Source organism: Oratosquilla oratoria, chromosome 7 (assembly GCF_046742065.1).
Source record: "Oratosquilla oratoria isolate Oo_2021 chromosome 7, ASM4674206v1, whole genome shotgun sequence".
In the NCBI taxonomy this organism is placed as follows: domain Eukaryota; kingdom Metazoa; phylum Arthropoda; class Malacostraca; order Stomatopoda; family Squillidae; genus Oratosquilla; species Oratosquilla oratoria.
Genome location: NC_134783.1, coordinates 33,531,289 through 33,546,288, shown reverse-complemented (window position 1 = coordinate 33,546,288; position 15,000 = coordinate 33,531,289). Strand labels below are relative to the sequence as shown.

At 44.9% G+C, this 15,000-nt stretch overlaps 1 protein-coding gene across 1 annotated transcript in view; it reads right to left on the bottom strand.

The window, feature by feature from the left end:
• Positions 1–15,000, bottom strand: part of LOC143027042 (uncharacterized) — a 128,640-nt gene that overhangs the window by 77,513 nt on the left and 36,127 nt on the right. Inside the window, exons 4-5 of the mRNA XM_076187904.1 lie at positions 9,660–9,759; positions 8,475–8,625 (exon numbers count right to left, since the gene is read on the bottom strand). Of these exons, the coding sequence (XP_076044019.1) occupies positions 8,475–8,625; positions 9,660–9,759 (251 nt within the window). The remainder of the gene's footprint in view (positions 1–8,474; positions 8,626–9,659; positions 9,760–15,000) is intronic.

Sequence of the window (15,000 nt, the reverse complement as noted above, 5' to 3'; positions counted from 1 at the left end):
TGGGAAAAAGGAGAAGTAGAGCAACTGTTGATGGAAGCGGAGGCTATCCAAGATAGACTCAACAAGGGCGTCAACAGAAAGAAAAGTCCAGAAGACAAAGCCAGGAATTTTGCAGACAAGATGAGGCAGGGAAAGGTTGCGGCTGCCATGAGAACGCTCGCAGGGGAGAATGAAGATCCTGGAGTTCTATCCCTAAACTAGGAAACGCTAAAGATCCTGAAAGAAAAACATCCAATAGCAAGACCAGCGAACCTAGACTCTAAATTCAATGGTGACTACCTCCCACCCCACGAGGTAGTTTTTGACAGCATCACAAGAGAAAGGATCTGGAACCTTGCTCTACACACCCAGGGAGCGGCGGGACCATCGGGATTGGATGCGTCTGGATGGAAATGTCTCCTTAGCACCAGCCTAATTGGAACGGCAGCGGGGGGACTGCAGGAGACCATCGCTGGTTTGGCGAAGAAACTGGCGACTGAGGACTCTCAGCACTTGGAGGCATACACATCTTGCAGACTTATCCCGCTAGATAAGAAACCTGGCTGTCGTCCGATTGGTATAGGTGAGGTGCTGAGAAGAATAATAGGAAAAGCCATTATGGAAGTCGCGAAGGATGAGGTGCGAGAAGCGGCTGGCAACCTGCAGGTGTGCGCAGGGCAACAGGCGGGTTCCGAGGCAGCAGTCCGCGCCATGAGAAAGATATTCGAGGAACCACACTGCGAAGCAGTCCTATTAGTCGATGCATCCAACGCATTCAACAACTTAAATAGAGAGGCTACTATACACAACATCAAAATTAAATGCCCAGTATTGTCCAGGTATGTGGAGAACACATACAGAGAACCTGCAAAGCTATTTGTCACCAACAGATTTGAGAAAAAAGAAACGAAAGTGGAGATCATCAAATCCACGGAAGGCACCACTCAGGGAGACCCGGTGGCCATGGCAATATATGCGCTCGGTCTTATGGACCTGTAGCAGAAGATACAATACGAGGACACCATGGTCAAACAGGTAGCATATGCAAATGATCTCACGGGGGCAGGAAAAGTAGCTGACTTAAACAAGTGGTGGGATCTGGTGTTGGCACACGGCCCGGGCTTAAGTTACATTCCGAATGCAAAGAAGTATGTCCTCATAGTGAAGCCAGAGTACTTTAACAATGCCAAAATCCTCTTTGAGAACAGTGAAGTGAAGTTAACAAAAGAGGGGGAAAGACATCTCGGTGCAGTGATCGGCTCAGAATCCTTTAAAAAGCAATATGTTGGAAAGAAAGTTAACGATTGGGTGGCGGAAGTCAGGCTTCTAGCCAGCTTTGCAAAGACCGAACCGCACAGGGAAGGGAGGAGAGGCAGAAGGAGGAACTTCAAGCACTTCTAGCTCAGCTATCGAATTATATAAAAAGAAAGATAACATTGGCGCAGGAAGTTGGGGCGTCCAATTGGCTGACAGCACTACCAATCAGGGAAAACGGATTCACCTTAAACAAAAGAGAATTCACGGATGCCATTGCCCTGAGGTATGGATGGCCATTGGGAGGGCTGCCTAACAGATGCTCCTGTGGTGTACAATTTACTCCAGATCATGCGATGATATGCAAGCAGGGTGGATTCATTTGCATACGACACGATGAGGTAAGAGATCTTACTGCCCAAATGCTTCAGGAAGTGTGCAAGGATGTGACTATCGAACCAACATTACTCCCACTAGGAGGGGAGAACTTCAGATACCGCACGTCCAACACATCAGATGAAGCAAGAGTGGATGTCAGCGCAAGAGGTATCTGGACACGGGGACAATTGGCTTTCTTTGATATGCGAACATTTGATCCGATGGGCCCCTGTTACAGCAACCTAACTATTGAGGCATCCCACTCCCGGAAATTTTGGTTCCTTGGGAAGTGTCTAGCATGTCAACATGCAGCCACCTCCATAGACAAGCGACATGGATTAATATGGCTATACACAAGCCCAAGGCACAATATGGATTTTATGACCCACAGTAGACGTTAGTCCCTATTCCCTCTCCCCTCTTCCCTTCTCCCCCTCCTTTTTTCCACATCCCCCCACAGCCCCAGAGAGCCGACGCTAACCACAACCCACCCGCTGAACCCCCTCTTATTGTACTATCCTTATTCTTATCCCATCTTCTCTTCTCCATCTCTCCTTTTTCCCTATCTCTCTCTCCCCTCGTATCCTCTCACCTTCCATCTATCTGCCTTCCCCCTGACTCGCCCTCTCTCCCCTTATTTTCCTCTTCTCTCTCTCTCTCTCTCTCTCTCTCTCTCTCTCTCTCTCTCTCTCTCTCTCTCTCTCTCTTCTCTCTCTGTCTCCCTCTGCCCCCTCTCTCTTTCTTCATCCATCTGTCTCCCTCTCTCACTCTCTCTCTCCTTCTCTCGCCTCCTCTTTCTCTTCATCTACTTCTTTCAACCTTACTATTTCTCTCTCAAAATCCTCCCCCTCTCTCTCTCTGTCTCTGACACTCTCTCTCTTTCTATCTGTCTGTATCTCTGTCTGTCTGTCTCTCGTTCTCTCTCCCTATCTGTTTCTCTCTCTCTATCTATCTATCTATAAATTTATCTATCTCTCCCTTTCTCTCTCCCTCACGCTGTCTCTTACTTTCTCATCCTCTCCTATTACCCACCTCCTCCTACCCCCCTCCTGACCTCCTCTCCCATTTCCTTCTTCTGTCCTCCCCATCCTCCCCCTCCTTTCTGTTGGTTCACTTCCCTTGGCGTTTGTCTCCTCCTGCTCCCTCTAAATATATACCCATTGTACATAACTACCATTGAATCTCACGCCATGGCTCTTTTTCCCTAGCTGCCCCTTGCATTATATATGCGCAATTGCATTCGCGGGTACCCCTACCTCTCTCACCCCTCTTTTCCAAATGCTTTATAAAATCTCTATCCTACGTTTTCTCTCAGACCTACATGAGTTCTCTCAGACAAATATGAGGGGAAATTAAGATCTATCATGTGAGAACTGGATACTGGTAAGCCAGGGGACGAACAGAAAATGTCAATTGGAAGGAATTAAATTACCACAGAGGCTGTGCTCTGGGGCTGGCACAGGTGGGAACTGGTGAGTCTAGCACCGTCCATTTAAGTCACCCAAGTACTAGGAGTCCCACCCGTGATGGTCGGCAAAACATGCGCATGCGTCAATAGTGGGGGGAAATGTACAAACTGCAGAAGAGGAGGAGAATGCAGAAATCAAGGGAAGCAACAACCTCCGGAGGCGGGGAGTGGTTGTGATGGAGATGAACGTGGGTGAGAGAGACACAGAAGAGGGAAATGATCCCACGAACCTGAGACCGGAGAACGAAACCCCACGTCATCAATAGCAGCAGGGAGGGAGAGAGGAGGGCAGGTTCTGGCAGACGTGGCAGCAGCCCAGGGTTAAGGAGTGGCTGGACGACGCCTATAACAGGATACTTGCCTTCTCCGCAGGAAACCTCTTCACTCTGCCTAAATGCAATGCAACCAGAGGCCCATCTATTAAGAGCATATATAAAGTCATCTCCCCACGCCTCGATGGTATTCAAAACGCTAGCTATCTTTCCACACCTTACATGTCAGAGGACCCACAGAAAATCTAAGCACTCGGAGAATGTCTAGGCATTGCAACGGAGGATGGAACAGTGGGAAAAGGGAAAAGTGGAGCAACTGCTTATGGAAGCAGAGGCCATCCAAAATAGACTCAACAAGGGCGTCAACAGAAAGGCAAGTCCAAAAGACAAAGCCAGGAATTTTGCAGACAAGATGAGGCAGGGAAAGGTTGCGGCTACCATGAGAACGCTCGCAGGGGAGAATGAAGACCCTAGAGTTCTACCCCTAAACGAGGAAATGCTAAAGATCCTGAAAGAAAAACATCCAAAAGTAAGACCAGCGAGCCTGGACTCTAAATTCAATGGTGACTACCTCCCACCCCACGAGGTAGTTTTTGACAGCATCACAAGAGAAAGGATCTGGAACCTTGCTCTACACACCCAGGGAGCGGCGGAACCATTGGGCCTAGATGCGTCTGGATGGAAATGTCTCCTTAGCACCAGCCTAATTGGAACGGCAGCGGGGGGACTGCAGGAGACCATCGCTGGTTTGGCGAAGAAACTGGCGACTGAGGACTGTCAGTACCTGGAGGCATACACATCTTGCAGATTCATCCCGCTGGATAAGAAACCTGGCTGTCGTCCGATTGGTATAGGTGAGGTGTTGAGAAAAATAATAGGAAAAGCTATCATGGAAGTCGCGAAGGACGAGGTGCGAGAAGCGGCTGGCAACCTGCAGGTGTGCGCAGGGCAACAGGCGGGTTCCGAGGCAGCAGTCCACGCCAAGAGAAAGATATTCGAGGAACCAGAATGCGAAGCAGTCTTATTAGTAGATGCATCCAACGCATTCAACAACTTAAATAGAGAGGCTACCATACACAACATAAGATTAAATGCCCAGTATTGTCCAGGTATGTGGAGAACACATACAGAGAACCTGCAAAGCTATTTGTCACCAACAGATTTGAGAAAAAAGAAACGAAAGTGGAGATCATCAAATCCACGGAAGGCACCACTCAGGGAGACCCGGTGGCCATGGCAATGTACGCGCTCGGTCTTATGCATCTGCAACAGAAGATACAATATGAAGACACCAGGGTCAAACAGGTAGCATATGCAAATGATCTCACGGGGGAAGGAAAAGTAGCTGACTTAAAAAAGTGGTGGGATCTGGTGTTGGCACACGGCCCGGACTTGGGTTACATTCCGAATGCAAAGAAGTCTGTCCTCATAATGAAGCGAGAGTATTTTGACAATACCAAAATCTTGTTTGAGAACAGTGAAGTGAAGGTAACAAAAGGGGGGGGGGAAGACATCTCGGTGCAGTGATCGGCTCAGAATCCTTTAAAAAGCAATATGTTGGAAAGAAAGTTAACGATTGGGTGGCGGAAGTCAGGCTTCTAGCCAACTTTGCAAAGACCGAACCTCAGGCGGCATATGCCGCATTCATATATGATGTTAAACATAACTTGAACTACATATGACGGTGCCGAACATCACCGACCTACTAAGACCCCTTGAAGAAACCATCAGAAACGAGCTAATTTCCGCCATCACCAACGGACGGACAATAAATGAAGAGGAAAGAAACTTATTGAGCTTCCACCTAGAATGGAAGGGCTAGGCATCTCCAACCCGCTAAACCTTGCCAACATAGAACACCAAAACTCCATGAGACTCAAGTCCTCCTTGACAAACAACATCGTGTCACAAGATCAACGGAAGGAGTCTAACATGGACGAAATCAGAGAGAAAAAAAAAAAGTTTCAAAGGGAAGGGAGGAGAGGCAGAAGGAGGAACTTCAAGCATTTCTAGCTCAGCTATCGAATTATATAAAAAGAAAGATAACAATGGCTCAGGAAGTTGGGGCGTCCAATTGGCTGACAGCACTACCAATCAGGGAAAAGAGATTCACCTTAAACAAAAGAGAATTCACGGATGCCATTGCCCTGAGGTATGGATGGCCATTGGGAGGGCTGCCTAACAGATGCTCCTGTGGTGTACAATTTACTCCAGACCATGCGATGATATGCAAGCAGGGTGGATTCATTTGCATGCATCCTAAGATCAGCCCTCCTATGCCTAAGAGGTACCAGGTCCCCACTGCCCAAATCAGCACATATACAAAACCTAGATTGTGAGCAGACGGTGGTTGACAGTAGGATAAATGAACTTTTGTATTAGGCATTATTGAAAAATAAATAGATAAATAAAATGGTCATCGACCACAGCCATTGGCTGGAGAGGGGCCAATGAACTGTATTTGTGGGAGACAGATCCTGCTGCTTCCACCACAGTTCCACGAAGATGGAGGTCGTATTATAAAAAATAGTAGTAGTAGTAGTAGTAGTAGTAGTAGTAGTAGTAGTAGTAGTAGTAGTAGTAGTAGTAGTAGTAGTAGTAGTAGTAGTAGTAGAAGTAGTAGTAGAAGTAGTAGTAGTAGTAGAAGTAGTAGTAGTAGTAGTAGTAGTAGTAGTAGTAGTAGTAGTAGTAGTAGTAGTAGTAGTAGTAGTAGTAGTAGTAGTAGTAGTAGTAGTAGTAGGAATGATAAGCAGTCCTATTAGTCGATGCATCAAACGCATTCAACAACTTGAATAGAGATGCTACAATACACAACATCAAAATTAGATGCCCAATATTGGCCAGGTATGTGGAGAACACATACAGAGAACCTGCAAACCTATTTGTCACCAACAGGTTTGAGAAAAAAGAAACGAAAGTGGAGATCATCAAATCTGCGGAAGGAACCACTCAGGGAGACCCGGTGGCCATGGCTATGTACGCGCTCGGTCTTATGCACCTGCAGCAGAAGATACAATATGAGGACACCATGGTCAAACAGGTAGCATATGCAGATGATCTCACGGGGGCAGGAAAAGTAGCTGACCTAAAAAAGTGGTGGGATCTGGTGTTGGCACACGGCCCGGGCTTGGGTTAAATTCCGAATGCAAAGAAGTATGTCCTCATAGTGAAACCAGAGCACTTTGACAATGCCAAAATCTTGTTTGAGAACAGTGAAGTGAAGGTAACAAAAGAGGGGGAAAGACATCTCGGTGCAGTGATCGGCTCAGAATCCTTTAAAAAGCAATATATTGAAAAGAAAGTTAACGATTGGGTGGTGGAAGTCAGGCTCCTAGCTAACTTTGCAAAGACCGAACCTCAGGCGGCATATGCCGCATTCATATATGGGGTTAAACATAAGTGGAACTACATATTAAGGACGGCACCGAACATCACCGACCTACTAAGACCCCTTGAAGAAACCATCAGAAACGACCTAGTACCGGCCATCACCAACGGACGGACATTAAACGAAGAGGAAAGAAAACTCATTGAAATTCCACCTAGAATGGGAGGGCTAGGCATCTCCAACCCACTAAACCTAGCCAAAATAGAACACCAAAACTCCATGAAACTCACGTCCTCCTTGACAAACAACATCGTGTCACAAGATCAACGGAAGGAGACTAACATGGAGGAGATCAGAGAAATTAGAAGAAACATTTCAAAGGGGAGGGAGGAGAGGCAGAAGGAGGAACTTTAAGCACTTCTAGCTCAGCTATCGAATTGTATGAAAAGAAAGATAACATTGGCGCAGGAAGTTGGGGCGTCCAACTGGCTGACAGCACTACCAATCAGGGCAAAGGGATTCACCTTAAACAAAAGAGAATTCACGGATGCCATTGCCCTGAGGTATGGATGGCCATTGGGAGGGCTGCCTAACAGATGCTCCTGTGGTGTACAATTTACTCCAGACCATGCGATGATATGCAAGCAGGGTGGATTCATTTGCATGCGACATGATGATGTAAGAGACCTTACTGCCCAAATGCTTCAGGAGGTGTGCAAGGATGTGACTATCGAACCAACATTAGTCCCACTAGGAGGGGAGATCTTCATATACCGCACGTCCAATACATCAGATGAAGCAAGAGTGGATGTCAGCGCAAGAGGTATCTGGACACGGGGACAATTGGCTATCTTTGACATGCGAATATTTGATCCGATGGCCCCCTGTTACAACAACCTTACTATTGAGGCATCTCAGTTCCGGAACTAGTATGAGAAGATCAGGATGTACGAAGAGCGTATACAGAATGTAGACCAGGGCTCATTCACTCCTATAACCTTTACGACTTCAGGTGGGATGGGTCCTAGAGCAAAGGCATTCTACGCTCGGCTGGCAGAGATAATGGCTGAAAAGAAACAACAACCCAAAAGCAGCATTGTTTCATGGATGAGATGTAGACTGTCATTCTAACTCCTGAGATCAGCCCTCCTATGCCTGAGAGGTACAAGGTCCCCACCGCCCAAATCGGCACATATACAAAACCTAGATTGTGAGCAGACGGTGGTTGACATTAGGATAAATGAACCTTTGTATTAGGCATTGTTAATAAAAATTAAATAGATAAATAAAAGGGTTGTCGACCACAGTCATTGGCGGGAGAGGGGCCAATGAACTGTGTCTGTGGGAGACAGATCCTGCTGCTTCCACCACACAGTTCCACGAGGATGGAGGTCGTGTTAAAAAAAAAAATATATATATATATATATATATATAGTAGTAGTAGTAGTAGTAGTAGTAGTAGTAGTAGTAGTAGTAGTAGTAGTAGTAGTAGTAGTAGTAGTAGTAGTGGTAGTAGTAGTAATAGTAGCAGTAATAATAGAAGTAGTAGCAGTAGTGGTAGTAGTACTGTTGTAATAGTAGAAGTAGATGTAGTAGTAAAATAAGGAGGAGGAAGAGGAGTAGGAAGAGGATTCCAGTCACCTATTGTCATCTCTTCTTACCTTTAAAAAATAAGGACGAAAAATCGTGAAAGTTTACAGGAAAGGATCTGGAGTAAAATGCGGAAACCAAGTGCTGGCCCTTCTGAACTGCACTGTCTTCTTATGCCCTAATGTAACCTAGTGAGGGTACTTACTCATAGGAATAATAATAATAGGACGTGCTATAATCATAGTCGTCATAGTCGCTGACCCATTGGCCGTCAATGCAGATAGAGATGTCACATATACTCCTGTCAAGAATGCGGGCTGTTTGGTTGGGGAACAATTCTCCTTTGTCCTCACAACCTGCAATAGTAAAACATAAGTCAAGAGAGCTAGGAGCACTCTCCCACCTCCTTTTTAACATTAAGAAACATACATACACCAGCTTACACACACACACGTACATATACACGCATATATTTGACAAAGACGAAGACGAGAGAATAACTAGAAGATATAAAAAATGCAAAAAAGACAAGGTGTTTGAGGGATATGACAAGGAAAAATCCATACAGACGTATTAATTTGTGACAACATGCAAAAAGAAATAGTACAGTCAGGCAAATTTAGGGCCAAATTACCCATGAAAGCATAGAGGCGGGACCTGTGAACGAAGTTCATATTCTGTATATTACAGTTAGGTTAAGCACACACACACACACACACACACACACACACACACACACACACACACACACACACACACACACACACACACACACACACACACACACACACACACACACACACACACACACACACACACACACACACACACACACACACACACACACACACACACACACACACACACAACAAACGCAAACACACACAAACACTCTCTCTCTCTCTCTCTCTCTCTCTCTCGTGGGCGGAGAGTTGGGGTAGGGTGCGTGTAAGGTCACAGCATTACCCATAGATCGGTCCTATATGAGCTCTGAGCTCTCTTCCGGGAGAGCTGTCGATCACGAATCCAACATGTGATCCCAGACCGTGGTGAATCACACACACACACACACACACACACACACACACACACACACACACACACACACACACACACACACACACACACACACACACACACACACACACACACACACACACACACACACACACACACACACACACACACACACACACACACACACACACACACACACACACACACACACACACACACACACATACTGTACATACACACACACACACACACACACACACACACACACACACACACACACACACACACACACACACACACACACACACACACACACTTAAACATACGAAATTATGGAATATGATTTCACCACTACACGTGCAATGATACTTACACCCACAACCACTTGACACGTGTACAATCTTCATCTGGACAGTGCGAGCGTTGTCCACCACCAGCTGCCCACCATTTCCGAAATTAAAGTTGCCATCACTCTACAATAGATACAAACAATCTGTGTCAGATGTGCTGTGTGTGTTAGATGTACAGGGTGAGTATGTCCAAATGTGTCAAACAAAATACATATCAAGTGCATGACAAAAACAGTGCACAAATACGGCAGATGCAACAGATGGAAGGCATTGGTGGTTTTATATAGGGAATGGGGAAAGTGTGAGCATGCAAGAAATTATGCCTGACATATGTATTCCGTAGATCAAAAGAACTGACATTTAATAAAAGGTGAAAGTAAGTTCCTTCTTGCACCATACGCTCATCAGCTCGTTTTACTCTTAATGGCGTGTAGTAGTCGGCTAGCTATACTGTGACCCGACCAGTAGCAGATGTAACCCTCAATATTGATGTCACTGCACCCATTTTAGGCCTCCTAAGCTCCACTAATATGGATGGAAATAAAACGTCCATGGAGAGGTGAAGAATTCCCAGTGGTACATACGGACAACCCGCTGGAGGCTCACCCCATGCATGGTTCGACATGCTCTTGTCTCATCTGCACCACCCAGGTCACACACCTAGTGAGCTTGGCAGATTTTTTTTTTTTCTTGATTTGCGGGCTAGTACCCGCTCGGACCTTAACCTTCCAGGTGGTCCGGAACGGTTCATACATAAAATTCATTGTCCACGCGATGCCACTGTTAGTACTGGCGATGCCCTGAGATCAGGGAGGAAGGGGTGTACCCCGCAACCACATATGGCGCCAGGAGGAGGGTTTGCCCTCAAGAAACTGAGGGTTGCTCCGGAAGGGGAGACGGTGAGCTTCCGCAACACCATTGTTGCACCTCGTCCTCACAGATTTTGCAGCCACCCACAACGATATCTAAGGTGGACCCTTTGGATGGTAGATTCCACCCTTCTACCTGGAGGCAGCTGAACTGTCTCACACCTAGTGACGAGGTAGTACCTCAGCGGCGATTCAGAAGTATGAAGTTTGCTACTGTGATTGTCCTTTGCCATCAATCTGGCTTTCTTGATGGTGACGCCCTTGATCTGCGTGATAGTGGGTGCCAGGGACAGTATGATTCTTCTGAACCTCGTCGCTGCCTCAGCATCATCATCCGGAATAGTGTTCCCTGGAATCCCAATGTGACTGGAGATCCAGTGAAAATTTGCAGACCTCTCATGCTAGTGCAAAAGATGCAGTGATTGCTGGATTGATGTCGTTAAATAGATGTCATCCGTTGTCTTCCCCGACCGGATGATGTCAATAGCACCCCTTGAGTCTGTGTGGATCACGGCTGCCCCCTGCTCAACAGAGAGGGCGTGATCCAGAGCCTTAGAGATGGCAGCAAGCTCCATCTTTACAGTGGAGCTCCTGTCGCAGTCAACCCATCGGCGGTTGTAAAAGCCGCGCCACACCTTCCTATGAGGGGGTCCTCAGAGCCTTCCGTGTAATACGACGAGCACGTTGAAGAAGGTGGGACTAAGAACGCCCCTATGCGAGGTCCCATTTTCTATGGTATGAGGAAAAGTGTCCCTGGAAGTGCACTCTCGCTACCCTGTTCGTGATTCAGTCTGCAACCCAGGTCGGGAGTTTCCTTGTAGACAAAGATACACGAATGGCAGAAGCATTTGCCAGCTCAAATGTTTTTCCAGATCCAGAAACACCATAATGGCATGCTGACTACCAACCAGGTAATCGTCACTCAGGTCAGGTCAACCGGGTAGCTGCTTCAGTTAGTGATATGGCGAGTGATTGTGTTACCGTGTTCAGCGCCGATGAGGTACAATCTCTACTTAGTAGAATTGAAGCCTTGGAGGATGCTGTAAAGTGCCTTAAAGAGAAGAATCGAGTTCTCCGCTCGAAGGCCCAAAATACAGAAGACAAAACTAGCTATGAGCTTGGATGGAAAACGGCGAAAAATAAGATGTGGAATAGTGGAAAAAAGTCCTCACTCGATTGCGAGAACTCGTTTCAAGTACTAGCGAATCTGCAGGAAGAAGAAACAAATGAAATTCAAGAGAAAAAGGGAAGGGCAGACGCTGGATCCCTGCCCACAGGTAAGATTTTGGTTGTAGGAGATAGTCAAATGAGGTACTTAGACCGGGCTTTCTGCGATAAAGATAAGAAACATAGGACGCAGGTGTGTTTCCCAGGCGTGGAGATAGGAGATGCTAGAGATAGGATTGAAGAGTGTTTAGTAGGGGAAGGTAAGGACCCTGTAGTTTGCTTAAGTGACGGGGGCAATGATATAGGCCAGCTAGGGAGTGAGGAATTGTTTGCGTGGTTCCGGAATGCGCTAGACAAGATTAGAAATAGGGGAGGTGTTCCTGTTGTATGTGGAATCCTTTCGAGGCGTAGAGTTAGAGGCATGTGACATTCCAGGACTATTGCAATAAATTGTAGGCTGGCAAAACATTGTAAGGCCAATGGATGGGCATTTGTCGACAACTGGGACCGCTTTTACGGTAGGAATCATCTATATACAAGGGACGGGGTGCACTTGTCGCCCAGAGGATTTCAAAATTGATTTGCTGCGAGGTAAAGCATGCGTACAGAATTTCGATATTATAGTTATTACTGAGTCCTGGATCAACATGGCTGATAAACATTTCCTTCCGGAAATCGAAATAGAAGGATATAAGTTTTTCACAAGGATAAGTTTGGCAGGAGTGGGGGAGGTGTACCACTTTTCGTTAAAAATACAATAAACTGTATCATCAACAATTCGATTAAGGAAGAGGACTGTACGTAATCCATTTGGGTAGAGATTATAGGCAAGAATAAGAAAGTTATCATTGGGGTCTTGTATAGACCTCCTAACCTCAGCATTGAGCAGACTGATCCCCTCATTCATGAAATCCTCAGAGCGTCCCAGTACAAAAACGTTGTGATCATGGGAGATTTTAATTGTAGAAACACTGACTGGGAAACTTTAATAAGAGATCAGGAAACAAAGAAATTCCTAGATGTGGTGCAGGATAATTTCCTAAAACAAGTGATTACCGATTCTACGAGAGGAGAAAATACTCTGGACTTAGTTTTGACTAATAATGAGCACCTAATGAGTAACGTAAAAGTGGGAAATATTCTAGGCTCTAGCGATCATCAAGAAATAAGATTTAATATTATTTGTGAAGAATTAAAAAGTACGAATAACGTCCAAGTACCAGACTTCAGGAGAGTATAACTTTGACAATATAAAATCTATTTGAAAATGAATATGAAATGTCATGCGGACGTTTCGGACATTGTCGGGTCTCGGTGTGTGACGGGGGTCTGGTCATGGCCATGGGTCGGGTCACGGAGGGTAATATGCATACCTTGGGTCACGTCATTTGGGGGCGAGGGCTCAACAGACAGGTCAGCAATTTAGATGAAATGTATAGAATCTAACTGATTTAATCATCAATGCACAAAATAGATTTATCCCCCTGATGTCAATAAGGAAAAATAGTAATACTCCCAAATGAATGACGGACAGATTGAAACATGAGATCGAAATGAAAGAGGACTTTATGTAAAAATAAAAAAACGGGGAAACACACCTTAGACCAAGATATAACGAAATAGCAAAGCTGGATAAAAAGAATACACGTACAGCAAAACGTAATTATGAAATTAAGGTTGCTAGTCAAGTAAGATCCAACTGAAAGGGTTTCTTTTATCTCTATAGAACAAAAAATAAAGAAAGAATAGGACCAATTAAAAATGATGAAAATGTCATGATAGAATTGGAGGAAAAAATGAGTGAGGAGTTTAACAATTATTTTCTATCAGTGTTTACTAATGAGAGGTTAGATAAAGTACCTGACTGTGATCCGATTTTCAGAGAGGATGAAGAAAGTAGTCTATCTAATATCAACATTAGTAAAGTAGAAGTAGTCATGCAGATTGAAAGACTTAAAAGCTACAAAATCCCCTGGTCCAGACGAAATTTTTCCGAGAATGCTAAAGGAATATAAATTTGAAATCTGCAACCAGTTAACTGAAATAGTTAATAAATCAGTGGAGGCAAGCAAACGTTGTTCCTGTTTTTAAGAAGGGAGATAGATCGTCTATATGCAACTACAGGCCAATCAGTTTGACATCGGTTATAGGAAAAATGCTTGAATCAGTGATAGTAAATAGACTCAGAGAACACATCGAAAGACATAATTTAATTCGTGATTCACAGCATGGTTTCTCCAAGGGTAAGTCCTGTGTGACTAATCTTCTATCCTTTTACACTAAAGTATATAATGCGTCAGATAACAATGATAATTACGATGTTATTTACCTTGACTTTAGCAAAGCCTTCGAGAAGGTGCCACACCAGAGACTACTAAATAAAACCAAAGCCCATGGCATAAGAGGAAACGTGTTAGAATGGATTAGAGCTTGGATTAGTAACAGAAAACAGCGGTTCACTATAAATGGAGTAAAATCTAGGTGGAGCAATGTTACTAGTGGGGTCCCCCAGGGCTCGGTTTTGGGTCCCTTGTTGTTCATTATGTACATAAACGACTTAGACGATGGGATAAATAGTGATGTTAGTAAATTTGCGGACGACACTAAAATAGGACGCCTAACTAGGTCAGGAAACAACGCAGAAATTCTGCAGGACGATCTTAACAAATTGTTCACATTGTCGGTGAAATGGCAAATGAGCTTCAATATCTCTAAGTGTAGCGTGTTAAACGTAGGGCTACACAACCCCGAAAATAGATACAGCTTAGATAACACGCTTTTAGAGAAAACTGAGTGCGAGAGAGACTTGGGAGTTCTAGTGAGTCCGGACCTTAAAACCAGGAAACAGTGCATTAGCACCAGGAATAAAGGTAACAGAGCATTAGGTTTCATTGCTAGGACGGTAACGAATAGAAGTGCAGAGGTAATTATTAAACTCTATCTAGCGATAGTTAGACCCATCCTTGACTATGCGGTACAGTTTTAGTCTCCGTCCTATAGAATGGACATCAATTCACTAGAATCAGTACAGAGAAGAATGACCAAAATGATACATGGACTCAGAAATTTACCTTACGAAGAGAGGCTTAGGCACCTTAACTTACACTCTCTGGAAAGACGCAGAGTGCCGGGTGATCTAATAGAGGTGTTCAAGTGGGTCAAAGGCTTTAACAAGGGTAATGCAAACAAGGTCATCATATTAAAACAACAGAGCAGGACTCGCAGTAATGGTTATAAACTGGACAACTTTAGATTTAAAAGGAAATAGGCAAGAATTGGTTTACTAATAGAGTGGTCGACGAATAGAATAAACTTAGTAAACATGTAG